The 14,359-nt window shown below is 32.7% G+C and overlaps 3 protein-coding genes across 3 annotated transcripts; all 3 read right to left on the bottom strand.

Annotated features, from left to right (window-relative positions):
* Positions 1–397: 397 nt before the first annotated feature.
* On the bottom strand, positions 398–1,888 carry LOC131067948 (wall-associated receptor kinase 2-like). The gene is made up of 4 exons (XM_058003107.2): positions 1,654–1,888; positions 1,483–1,539; positions 1,006–1,263; positions 398–855 (listed from the first exon to the last, which is right to left on the bottom strand). Exons 1-4 carry the CDS (start codon positions 1,886–1,888, stop codon positions 398–400), a joined length of 1,008 nt encoding a protein of 335 aa, XP_057859090.2.
* Positions 1,889–2,201: 313 nt separating this feature from the next.
* Positions 2,202–3,573, bottom strand: LOC131067737 (wall-associated receptor kinase-like 20). The gene has a single exon (XM_058002866.2). It carries the CDS (start codon positions 3,571–3,573, stop codon positions 2,506–2,508), a length of 1,068 nt encoding a protein of 355 aa, XP_057858849.1. The 3' UTR covers positions 2,202–2,505.
* Positions 3,574–3,586: 13 nt separating this feature from the next.
* On the bottom strand, positions 3,587–5,150 carry LOC131067728 (wall-associated receptor kinase 2). The gene is made up of 3 exons (XM_058002854.2): positions 4,109–5,150; positions 3,819–4,004; positions 3,587–3,722 (listed from the first exon to the last, which is right to left on the bottom strand). The coding sequence occupies exons 1-3, from the start codon at positions 4,992–4,994 to the stop codon at positions 3,670–3,672; spliced, it is 1,125 nt and encodes a 374-aa protein (XP_057858837.2). The 5' UTR covers positions 4,995–5,150; the 3' UTR covers positions 3,587–3,669.
* Between the last annotated feature and the right edge of the window lie 9,209 nt (positions 5,151–14,359).

Below are 14,359 nucleotides of genomic sequence, written 5' to 3'. Positions count from 1 at the left end.
AATAATCTCAAAAATCTATTCTGGCCTTATTTTCAAAGGAGGCAAAGCTACTTTATATATATATACAAATTTGAGAAACTTAATGCTATAATTAAGTTCTCAAATTTGCCCCCTTAACCACCACTATAGTCATATTATTGACTAAGCCTATATGTGACATTCAAATCGCCTACAAGGTTGACACATATAGAGTCCAACTTGATTCTACTATGAATCACTTAATAATTTACTAAGTCAATACAACCAAATTGTAAGGTCCTAGTTGGAGACAACTTACTAAATATAGTAAGTAGGACTCACACAACTACATATATGACACATGGAAGCAAAGTCTAATTGACTTCACATTCCAACACTAAGTAACCCCTTGTACCCATTATATTAGTGGTCAGGTGTGTTATATTGTAAGTAGAGACATGAGACGAGAAATCCCAAAGTCTACAAGTTTGGGAGAGAGTCTCTCATTCAAAAGAATATTAGATGATTTTACATCCCGGTGGAAAATGGTTTGAGATACTCCAGAGTGTAGGTATGCCAAAGCCTCCGCTGTCTCAATCACAATCTGGAGACGTGAAGCCCATGACAAAAACCCCTCTTTAGAGTGTAAATGTTCAAATAGTGTTCCATTGTGAACGAATTCAGATACCAGCAATGGAAATTTGGTTTGGATGCAGCACCCTAACAATTTCACTACGTTTTTGTGATTTATTTGGGAGAGAATTATAATTTCATTAAGGAACTCACGTTCACCCTCTAGATTCAAAGCTTGTTTGGGCTTTAAACACAACTCCGAAGCCACCACTTCCCAACACCATTTCTTAGAAGCTCGACGTGAAGCCCATGACAAAAACCTCTCTTTAGAGTGTAAATGTTCAAACAGTGTTCCATTGGTAACGAATTCAGATACCAGCAAAAGAAATTTGGTTTGGATGCAGCACCCTAACTATTTCACTACGTTTTTGTGATTTATTTGGGAGAGAATTAGAATTTCATTAAGAAACTCACGTTCACCCTCTAGATTCAAAGCTTGTTTGGGCTTTAAACACAACTCCGAAGCTGCCACTTCCCAACACCATTTCTTAGAAGCTCCTGCCAATTCTTTGGCAGAAAACATTCTCAGGCTTTCTCTACCCACTCTATAAGTGATGTGCTGCTGCAGCTGCTGAAAATATTTGGCCTCCACAACTTTCAAGTGGCATTTCTTTAGCCACCAAACCACAAAAGACGCTCCCAAACAGGCACCTACAAACGAAGAGACGGATCCTGTGTATTGTGCACAGATCACATGTTGAAATAAAATAATTTTTTTTTAGATTATACCTATTTTCGAAAATATTGAAGACACAATAAAAAAACAGACAGACGCAGAGCATTTAATATTTGAACTTTTGGGAATGCATCTTGTCCCATTTAGAAAGCCATCTCCTTCATAACTCTTTGTACACGAACAATTATAGGAACCTGCCGAGTTGAAGCACATACCTCCTCCATCTTCTCCAACACACATATTCAACTTTTTATCACTGCACTCCTCTATGTCTGAACAGTCATCATCACTATATTAAAAAGCCGTGAGATTTGACAAAACAACACGGTTATGGAAGAAAACGCATGATCCTATTGATAGCTATAATAAAGAAAGACGCGAAATACCTGTATAATCTGTGCCATTCAAGTAACCATTTCCTTCATATCGAGGAAGGCATCTACATACGTGTCCTTTTCCTGAAGGGGATTCTATGCATTCTGCGTTACTGGAGCAAGAACAATTGTGAAGGCCGATACCCAAGTTAAGGCGGAGACCATAAGAAACTTCACTGCTCCTTCCCCAATAAACGTTTGATTTATTGCCGAGGATCTTGAAGGCATCGCTTGATTGTAAGATCATATAAATACATTACATGATGCCTCAGTATGTACAGATCTTAAAAACTTTTAAGAGATTTGGCTGATATATTACATTTGAAAACTCAGTGGTTACTAATAGAAGTTACTAAATAAGATGTGCAGTATTTTTGAAGGAATCGCATATTTCAACATTAATGCAAAGGGTCATCTTCTCAATCCATAATCTGAATCATTAAATACCTTCCAAAAATAAATGCAATCGGAAAGGAAGATCGGCCACTCTGTAAAGGCAGAGAGATAAGGTTATCAACAAACAAAAACAAAGCATAGATAAGAACCCTTATACGGAATACAGATGATACTTTTTCATTTAACTCTGATAATATTTACAAAGACTGGAAGAATAATTCTCCTCTCTATTCCCCTTTACTCGTTACCAATCTTCAGCTTAATAGCCCTCTCTTTGCTAACCAAGACACTTAGTTCTAATAGGATTCTATCTATTTTTAGTATCCACGTTCCTGAGCCACTTAAAGCTATTTCTAAACAGAGAAAATAAAATTGTAATACCTCCTATTTCTGAGGATTAAGTTTGGAGTACAACTTCCTAATTCTCAGGAGTCGGTTTGCATTAAACATAGACTAGAAATGCTCCGCTTAGAAGTCAACCTGTTGAGGCAGGGTCGACATCTCAATCAGTGCAGTGAATCGTTTCTCCGACGGACTCCCAACTGCAGATGGAAAAGTGTAACTCCTGAATTCATATGAAGTTTGTGGTGCTTTTCTGGAAATTGTTGTCTGCTCAAATATAGCACTGTCACAGTTTACACTGTCATGGAATTTTGTTTTTCTTGTCCCACCTCTAATCCAGAAAAGTTCCTCGACAACCTCTTTCATCAATGGCCTTTTCCTCCTTTCCAAATGAAGGCATTCTCTTGCTAACCTTCCCATATCTTTCATCTGCTGGAGGTTTTTCTCCTCCAATACTTTGCTGTCCAAGATTTCTGTGAGGCGGTTGTCATTAAATCTGGATAGGAAAAGATTAGATAAATTCCACTCGTCACTGACTCTTTCTATGGAGATGGGTTCCAGAGATGTTAAAAGCTCAACCAGAACTACACCAAAACTGTATACATCGCTTTTCTCAGTGAGTTGATATGTTTGAAAGAAATCAGGATCCAAGTAACCTCTTGTGCCCATTATATTAGTGGTGAGATGTGTCTTATTGGAAGCAGAGATGAGACGAGAAATCCCGAAGTCTGCAAGTTTGGGAGAGAGCCTCTCATTCAGAAGAATATTAGATGATTTTACATCCCGGTGGAAAATGGGTTGCGATGCTCCAGAATGTAGATATGCCAAAGCCTCTGCTGTCTGGATTGCAATCTGCAGACGTGAAGACCATGGCAAAGAACTCTCCTCCGAGTGTAAATGTTCAAACAGAGTTCCATTTGGAACGAATTCAGATACCAACAATGGAAATTTAGTATGGATGCAGCAGCCTAACAATTTCACTATGTTTCTGTGATTTATTTGGGAGAGAATTGAAACTTCGTTAAGAAACTCATCGTCATCCTCTAGATTCGATGCTTGCTTGGATTTTTTAATGGCCACGAGAGTACCATCCAATAGAATGCCTTTAAACACAGTTCCGAAGCCGCCACTTCCCAACACCATTTCATTTGAATAATTATTAGAAGCTCTTGCCAATTCTTTGGCAGAAAACATTCTCAAGCTTTCTCTACCCACTCTGGAAGCGATTTGTTGTTGCAACTGCTGAAAATACTTGGCCTCCACAATTTTCAAGTGCCGTTTTTTAAGCCATCAAACCACAATAGATGCTCCTAAACAGACAACCACAAACGAAGAGACAGATCCTGTGTATTTTACCAGACCACACGTTAAAATAAAATTATAGTTAGATTACACATATTTTCGAATATCTTGAAGGCAAACAAATAATATTCCATTACCTATGATGGCAGGAAACACGGCACGATTTGAACTTGTGTACATGCATCTTGTCCCATTTCGAAAGCCATCTCCTACATAGCCCTTTGCACACGAACAGCTGTAAGAACCTACTGAATTCAGGCATATTCCTCCTCCCTCTGCTCCAACGCACATATTCGGCTTCTTATCAGTGCACTCATTTATGTCTGAAACAGTCATCATCACTATGATCAAAAGCCTTGAAATTTGAGAAACAATATATGATACATATTAATTACAGTTATAATTAGGAAATACACGGAGGTTATACCTGTACAATCTGTGCCGTTGAAGTAACCATTTCCTTCATATCCAGGAAGACATCTGCATACATATCCTTTTCCGGAAGGGGAGTCAATGCATTCAGCTTTGGAAGAGCAAGAATAATTGGCGGTTTCTTTAGCCATGGAACAATTCTCAAGGCCGATCCCCCAGTTAAGGCGTAGACCATAAGAAGCCTGCCTTCCTTTTCCAAAAAATAGATTGGAGTTGTTGCCGAGAATCTTGAAGGTGGAGGGGTCGAATATGGTGGAGAAACCACACTCGTTATAAGATTTGTTGGTAGCAGAATCGAGCAAAAGAAACAGACCTCCGCCAGTGAAATTTATCGACTGCCGATCATTTGGAAGGCTAATTTCGCAACAACCGTAGCGGCAGTATGGTCGATCATTTTGAGAGTCACATTTTGATACGCAGCCCACCTCTCCCAAACCCCCAAAACTGTAGGTACCGAATGCATTGCAGCCAACAACAAGGAACCTACTGGAGTTTGAAATAGTGAAAGGTCCATCTGAAGGTAGATCATAGTAGCTTGCTCCACTGCTATTTGCTTCACACGATGCGGCATAGATGTTAAAAGAGTTTATGACAAGGTAACCCGTATAATCGATCTCCAGAATAGTGTCATAGGGATAAGCATTTCCAACACCGGTTCCATAAAGGAAGGGAGCCAACCAGGGTATACCAATATCTTTGTCCTCGCAAGTGATCTGAAAACCAGGGTATCCACAAGCATCATTGTTAATCCAGAAAGGGTAACTCATCTTCATTGACCCACACATTTCAGGATCACATTTTGCAGCAGTAAAGCTCACCAAACAGAAACAAATTACAAAGCGAACCAAAACTCCACGATGCATCTGCGTTTGCATCAACATTTTTGTTTGAATCCTCCCATCAACAAAAAGACGTTAACTATTCTTCAAAACGACTTTATTCTAAACGGAGTTGATAGCAGACTTTGCGAAATACTTGCTATGGTGCAGATTATTCTTCAGATGATTTTTTTCCAAGAACAATTATGTATGATTGAAAATGAATATCTCGAAAAACGTGAAAGGAAAAACATAATGTAAAGAAAATTATAATTAAAGTATTTTTATTAATTAGAAATCGATATTCTTATTGGATTAAATAGATATTAATATTTTTATCTTTATATAGCGAATTATAATATTTTCATAATAATTGTATATCAAAGACAATTTTTGCAAATGATTTTCAATTTTGAAAACATAAATTCTTGATAGGAAAGTAGTTGTTCGAATTGAAGGAGAGCAGATATAGAACTAGAAACAATTTATATTAAACAAACCAAACTAATACAACATTATCATTTGAACTTTTGGAGTTGGACTCATCAAGGAGTGCAGATCAATTATAAACTCATTCATTATATGGAAATTTGAGTGACGTGGTGGGGAGAGAAAACATTTATTATGAATAATGGCTAGGTCAAAAGAGTAGGTGCAAAATCAATTCAAATCTTTTGGTGAGATCTCCTTTGAGTACATCTCTTAAATGTTTGTGTTAATGGTGTTGACTGGAGGATAATGTGATGACAAGATCAGCTGAAACAATTAATGGAGTGGTTGTAATTAAGTACTATCTCCAACCGTAGTTCACTTGAGAGTAGGTTTTGGCACATGTTTTGTAATAAATTCACATGTAAGTGAGCTTCTAAATAGACTTCCATATGTAACAAAGACAATTCTAAAGAAAGGACTCAAGCTTTCTATTTTGAAATAATAAAATTTAATAATTTATTTTATAAGAAAAAAGGTTTGCAATGTTTCCTGAATGTAAAGGAGAAAAAAATTCTAATATTGACTTTTTTAATTTAAAGGAATATAATTAATAAAAAATTGACATCTCAAAAGGGTTAAAATAAAATCAATTTAAAGGTAGAATTTATTTGGAATTTGAAGATCATATAAATGGTCACGATGTTAGTAATCAATTTGAATTTTAAGTTGTTTGATTGTTTTGATAGAAATTAATGCTATGAGATTTCCACAATCCATGTTCTATTCTTTTCAAATTTTCTAGATTCGATTGTGTGATAGAAATTTGTTGAAAACATATTGTAGACCTTACATAAAATTGTTTTCTATAGATATGAATTATATAGAGATGGAATGCATCCTAATAAATTTATTAAGTAGAGGTGAAAGTAGAATAGTGCACGTTTCACTTCTTATATTTGATGGGCTACAAATCAAGATTTTTTTACCTCCATTAATAAATGCTATCAATTATATCAAATAATCTATCGAGATTTTAAAGATGATGTAAACTAGCGATTTTTTTTATTTCTTTGTAAATTTAATCTATAATTTTTAAACTTAAAATAATGGTCGTGTTTATGAGTTTTCATCAAATTGTTATTATTATTTCATTATTTAAGTTAAGGTGAAAGTAGAATAATTCATGTTCCATTGCTTCTATTTGATCGGCTACAAATCAAGATTTTTTATCTCCATTAATAGATTCTATCAATTATATTAAACAACTTGTGAAGGATTTAAAGATGATGTAAATTAGTGAGGTATATTAGTTTTCATCAAATTTTTATTATTATTTCATTATTTAATAAAAAATGAAATTTGATGTAACGCATAATTTTTAGTAAAAATAAATTCTTTATAAAATTTATTAAAATTGGACTATTAGCTTCAATATATATGCATATATTTTTTAATAATTTTTTAATTAATTTTAATATTTGTTATTAGTTTTTTTATTAATATTTAAAAAACATAGACCACATTCTACCTAACACATTTCTATTTAAATATTTATACCTATTTATCTATACACAATTCTACAATGCTATCAATATTATTGAAGTGGGTGATCAAACTCCTCTTTACTAATTTATATACTAACCTTATTGAAGAGGCCAAGGGAAAAAACGTAAACCATTTAAATGATATTGACAACTAGTTTTAAAATTCAAAATAAGTAAAGATGTCCAAGAAGTCAATCGATAGAAAGGTTTAAAATATATTAGATGGATAGAGAAACCTATCTTTATAATTACCAACTAATATTAAATACGTAGGTAAATGCCTACTTCTCAATGCTGACTACTCTTCAAGATATTTTTTTGAAAGGACAATGATGTAAATAATAAATAAAATTACAATGTGAAAGCATCCTAAAATTTTAATAATTTATTTTGCAAAGAGAGGATATTCAACGTTTTTTTAATGCAAAATAGAATGAAATATGATATTTTGTAATTGAAAGGTAAATAATTAAAAAAATATCAATCTCATGGTAATTTAAAAATACAAAAACAAAATAACTTTAAATATAGAATTTGGTTAGATTTTGAGAATTAAAAATATGTTAACGATTTCAAGGATAAATGAGATTTTTAAATTGTCACATTGATGTGGTAGAATTTTTTTGTAAAGATATTGTAGACCTTGGATAACAATTTTGTTCACCCATGTGAATCATTATTCTAAGAAATATTACACTTACATATGGATCTAAAAACGTCTACATTTAATTAGATGTTTTTGACACTTAGATGCATGAAAAGAAAAAAACATTTTATTATTATTTGTTTAATTAAATTATATTATTTTTAACTATTTATTACTAGTTATATCATCACATCCACCTCTCAACTACCACTCACTCTAAGTTTAACTAATCACTCAACTCTATCTTATCTACATCATGCAATAAGTTAACATCATAATTATTTCAAACTAATCTTATTAATTAATATAACAATAATGTAGTCTTAATAGTATTTTTCTTTGATAAAGAATTTAATAAAAAATATTAAAAATGTATCGGAATACAATATGCAGAGCGGTTTTCACAGGGAGGATCTTAGTTGGTGAGGCTTTGCGGGGGCTAGATCCCTAGTAAGGTTGCAAATAAGTATACTGGTGTAGAAAAAAGAAGCTTTAGGAAAGACATGGTTAGCAAGGAGTCAAGCTCAAGAACAAAAAAGATGGGAAAAATAGAAATTTTGGCAACAATGAAAGGGTTCTAGTATATTTACCAAACAACATTCAACCATGTGTTTGGGGAACCCATTCAACCCCCCCTTGCCGAAGAAGTGTTGGCCTTTAGATTTTTGGAAAATTTCTATAGAAAGGAATGATGTTTTAAGGTTTTTGACAAACTAGATAGAGTTAGGGCCATGGAAAACAAGTGCCAAGATTCAATATGGAAATTATTTAAGGAAATAATTCAAATATAAAGATCTTCCTCCATGGAATTATTCTCACAAGCCTTGGAATAATGGAAAGGCTACTATTCTTGCATCATTTACAAACAACATTCCTATAGTCCACAGGGCTTGTTCAATCTCTTAGGAAAGTCTTAAAACTAAGAAAGGACCATTGAGGAGAAGACCTAGAAACATATTTCTTAGTAAAAAAAAACCTTGGAACCCTCCAAGAAGGAATCTATGGGTGCCAAAGGACCATAACTCTCTGTTGGAAAAGGCATCATTAGATCCGATCCCATTGATGGGAGATGCATCATCTTTGGAAACATAATGGATGAAGGAAAATTCCTCAGAAGAAGCGGCTTGAAGATCTCAGTTGGGAAAAGCATCATCACCAGAAAAGCCTCAGAGGAAATTAGACATGAATGAGGAATTGAGGATCACTTTTTCATTAGAAATATTATCTACATAGATTCGGGATCTTCGACAACGAGCTTTGACATGTAATTTCTAGAATGTTTCTCTAGATAAGAAATCATTATTTAAATGGGTAGAAGAAAATTGGGTTGGTGTTAATGATGTTTTCTTTATAGATCAAGGGTAGGGACTCTTTGTTGTAATATTTAATTCTAAATAAAGGAGAGATTTAGTGTTTAGAATAAAGTATTAGTTCTGCGAACGATCAAGTTTTCATATACAAGCTTGGAATCCTAATTTTAATCCTACATTTGCTACCATAAAATTCATTCTTATGTGGATTCAATTACATAGCCTTCCATTAGAATATAAGGAGATTGACATTTTAGAATCTATTGGAAACAAAGGGAATATTTATCAAAATGATATGACCTTCTTTGATAACCCGAATCTCCCAGTTCATAGTTGTCTTATTATGGATGGTACCAATTATTTTCCATTATTATTACAAATCCGCTCCAAAAATAGACTATAGGACCAAAAAATATTTTATGAAGAGCCAAGCTCAATCTATAGCATTTGTCATTTGTGAGATCACTCCATTTCTGATTGTCAATATCCTCCATACTCTATTATTCTAGATCAATTTGAACCAGACCCCTTTCAACCATGTTTTCCTTAACAACACTTCTCATTTATTGAAGGGAAAGAAGGTTTAGATTTTTTTATGGTGATAGAAATTAAATATTTTGAAATTGAAATTGTGTGTCTGGTGTTCAATAAATTCTCTGAGAACATTAAGAAGAACATATTTTATCCTATCCAAGATAAAAATTTCCAAGCAACATATTAAATTTTCTCAGGAAAACCCTCAGGGATCCTCTATGTGGCATTATCTCCAATTGCCCAAATTTTGTTAGGAAGATCAGAGGGATAACTCTGCAAGATCAATCTATCAAATTCCACGAGTGTTTAATTGTCACCTCCATTCAATTAGAAGAGGGGGATTATTTCATATATGGTAGGTGGAGATAGGAATATGTGCAAGCTTTCAAAGCTCTATAAGTTTTGAGAAAGGGGATTGGAAACCATTAGTTTGATAGAAGAGTTTTCTAGAAAATAAATCAGACAAACAATAGTCAAGATGGTTTCTAATGGTATACAAAACAAAAGAAAAAATCAAAATTTGCTTCTCTCTTCAAGCATAAGCATTAGTTCTGTAAAGACTACCAAATTTCAAAATAACATAATTCACAAAATACACATAATTAAGAATATATCATTGCCACGTGTCTATATATAAAAAGGTTAGAGACATGAAATTACATATTTTGACATATAAAATTTGAAGTACATAAGTTGTTAAAAGATAAAACATAAGGAAACATACACCTTTGTAATACAGCACAAGGTAAAATACAATAAATGTACAAGGATCAAATCATGATGACCACCCTGACAAGAAATTTTGACATCAATAGATCCCTCGAACACATCATGGGCGAGAACATTATCGGAGTTCATTTTCACCCTACCATGAAGTAGTTACACTTCCCCGGAATCTTTCATGACACGAAAGATACCCAACCCAGCATGAAGAAGACTAGAAATATGATACTAGCAGGAGTAATGAAATTGTGCGACTAACATGATATATCTATGTTCTACACTAATGTAATGATGACATGACATATAAGATGCATATAACACACATGTAAAGATAGGATCAACAATCCTTGCTTAACTATCTAAAATCATTTCGAAGATCTTAGTTCCATCTCAAACACACAAGAAACACAAGAATGCATCCATTCTTTTCTAATTGATGATTTTCTCTCACATAAAATCAATACACTCACATCATTCTACAAATAATAATTAATTACATGAGACTTCTAAGGAGAACACATCATGGCTAGTGTTTCTGAGAAGTAACTTCAACATACCTTTTAATCAATCATGAAAAAAAAGAGAAAAAGATCACACTTCAGTATATATTGTACACATAATCATAAATTAGTTTCATCTTTCTTCAAACTAGAAATCTTCAAACATTAAGTAAACAAAGCACTCAAAGGTATTCAGGTGAATTATGGACAACAATATCTACTTGTTATCCCCTTAAAGATTTGAAATCTAATTCATTCACATTGCTTAATAAAAGATATTATAGAGTAAATTTAGTGAGTCAAATGTCATTAGTAAGGGAAGCAAAATTTAACATCTTATCAATGCTAAAAGATACTAGTTTAAGACATCAATTCTTCACCTAAAGTCTCCATATCCATTAGTCAATCATCATAACAAATATACTAACGTTTAATATAAATTTTTTGTTTATTTCTATTGTTCCATATTACTTTCCAATATTCATAAATCATTGATGCATATTAATAATATCATATGTGTTTATACATACTCCAAATAAAAAACTAAAACAAAAATTAAGTCCACATTTTAAAATTTCTATCTTCTAAAAGAAACATTAACATTCACAAAAAAAAAACAAATTCATAACTTAAAAATATTGAAAGTGAATTTTGAGTTAAAATTACATATTTACTAATTTAAAAAAAAATAAAAATTCAACCATCTAATGCATTCCTTTATTATTATTATTGTTTTTAAAAAGTAAATCATTATTTTAAAGAGAGCATGTTGTTCTTAAATATTTTACTTTTTAAGAAACTAGAAGCATTCTTTTTGAAAAGAAAATGTTTAAAGATGTGCTTATTTATTAGTTTTCCATGGACAGCTTAAACCATATTACTAAAGCCCTTTTTTTCTCTCGTGTGATGAAGAGGATTTACATGTTTAAGAAGAAAGATGCAAAATACAATTGCAGACCTTTTATTACTTCCACATAGACTTCTAAGTGCATGATAGAACATTCTTTAAATTTTAAAGTATCAAACAATAATTAATTTATTCACTTACGTATTTCATATCTTTCAGAAAGTTTATGAATCTTTGAATTAAAGGGGGTGATCAGCGTTCTAGACGCAAACCGATATTGATAAGTCGAATGGACATTACACTGGTTTGTTCAGGAATTCCATTGGACCGGGTTATGAAAAGAATACAACTTGAATTGTACTCTTACCTGGTTAATCAATAAATATATATTAAATAAATATTAAAAATCAAACATAACCAGTTTAATAATAAATTGAAAATAATAAGGGATGTGACATACTTCTCCCCTAAAAACATGCATCATCCCATGTATCATTGGAGATTTTATCATCATATCCAAAACAACTTAACATTGCTCATATTAAACATAAAAAATACCTTTTTATCAACTAAATGCAATATAAATTCCATGATAGCACACATGCAAACATGCACATTCATAAAATAATCATTTCAATGAAAAATTCTGAGTGTGTATCCCATTACTACCATTCAATTTCACAAAACTAGGCTACCTCTTCTCTGACAGTGTTCTCTTCTTTTGATGCATCGTTCCATTAGTTACACTCAGAGGAACACCACCAAAACATTAGTCCATAGTAATGACATAAAAAACTCCTCAAAATATTACTCCTTGTCCAAACAAGAATTTCTTGACCCAATGCTTATGCAAGTAGATAAATTTGCATGATTTCTATAACTATAAAAATCACATTAATGCACACACATACCTAAGCTTACCATACCTGATTAGTTTGATAAGTTGGCCAAGTTGTTATGAATTTCTCACCAATATTCATGACATGTCCTTATACACACTTGCACTTTATTTAGCTCATTCAAAAATATAAATACCTCATGTAAAGATAATTTTGATATTCAACATTCAACGACAAAATTTAATCATTTAAGAATTATAAATTCTCATTAGGTATAGCCTTAAGATAGATCATAACTTGATGAATCATTCATACATACCCTTACATGGTACATATATGTGTTAGAGATCTTCCACGCATACTCATAGTTACAATTAAAGTTAAATTGTCATTAATGCACATATGATGTTTACGTTAACTGACATGCAAATAATAAATAAGGGAACTTAACATCTATGCAATTCATGTCTAACATGTGAAACTAAATATGCATGCAGTAAAAGTAACAAAAATAAAGTGTGCATGAACATTAAATAATTGCATAAACCATAATTAAATCAACTAATTGAAAATTAAACACAACCATGCATGCATGCAGAAAAGATAAACTAAACTACAAAAAGTAAATCATGCATGTTAGTGGGTTAGTATGTTAGTAGCCTTTTCTCTTCTTTCTTTTGTTAGTTACATTGCATGGCGACTTCCTGTCACATTACATCATGTGACTTAGTAGGTCTTTTACATAATTTTTATAGATGACCATTCTAGTCTTTCACAATAAGATAGAATATACATCTTTAACTATTACATAAAATTTATCTGGAATCTCTGATTTCCTCTGTCTCCGAATGTTTCATCTCTATTTGACCTAGATAACCTCCTCTCGCAAACTGGATGACAGACATATGACCCAGGTGTTTTATCTGCCCAACCAAATGAAATATAAGATTCTCAGATGCCCATAAGCTCTCATCCCTCATGACGAAGTTGTTAGGATAACCAATAGACAACTGAGAGGGGGGGGGGGGTGGTGAATCAGTTGTCAATAGATTATAAAACTTTAAGCTCACAAAAACTTCTACCAGAAGGCATAAAACAAATACAAGAATAACAGATGTAACAGTTGCATAAACATAAATTACAACACAATTAACCAACCATCCATAACACATAACATGAAGATTTATACATGGAAAACCTGATAAAGGGAAAAGCCATAGTGGGAAGCCTACCCAAAGACATATAATACTTTTGCAGCAAGTATGTGATTATAATAAGAGGGGCCTACACATCCAGGAAGGCGCACAACCTAGAGCACACTGCTCATTACAAAAGGATCCTCACTGACTATAAAGAAGTCTAGACTACAATCTGGAAAGATGAGTGAACTACAAGAATAACATCTCCTATGCTTGAGTATAGTTCCGGTTAAGCTCAATACCAGAGGTCTTAAACCTCTTTCAAAAACCCAATCCGATCACCTATGATCAACCAAAACCTCTGCATATGATTACAACATTATTCGCACGCAGGTAAATTTCATATCCCATAAACCCACATACCATGTCATAATCTACAATGAGATCTTACATCATATTTATACCAACCCGAGACCTAAACAATTAGGTTGGCCACCTAAAAGATAATACAATAGATTAATTTAAAAATCAAACATAATCAGTTTAATAATAAATTAAAAATAATAAGGGATGTGACAGGTTCCAAATAGTAGAAGCAAAAAGGTTAGAGTTTCCTTTTGAGGATTTTTATTCCTTGGTCCAAAAAATGTCATGGAATTGGGAGGAGAGTCTTTTTACCATCAATTTCATAGATTTATGGAGGGATGCCAAATTGATTTACTTGCCTAAGCATAGAACGGGGAAAGATTATGGATGAAAGGTGGAAATAGGACCAAAAAATTCTCATCAAAATATTTATTTGACATTTCTAAAAGAAAAGAGACTTTCGATGAGGATCAAGGATGCATAAGTATGTTTTAAGGATTGTCTGGGAGTCAAGACTAGCATCTAAAAAAGTAGATGTTTTTGAATGG

The sequence above is a fragment of the Cryptomeria japonica genome, chromosome 5, assembly GCF_030272615.1.
Source record: "Cryptomeria japonica chromosome 5, Sugi_1.0, whole genome shotgun sequence".
Lineage (NCBI taxonomy): Eukaryota > Viridiplantae > Streptophyta > Pinopsida > Cupressales > Cupressaceae > Cryptomeria > Cryptomeria japonica.
Note: the sequence above shows the minus strand (reverse complement) of the source record. Positions and strands in the feature narration are given on the sequence as shown.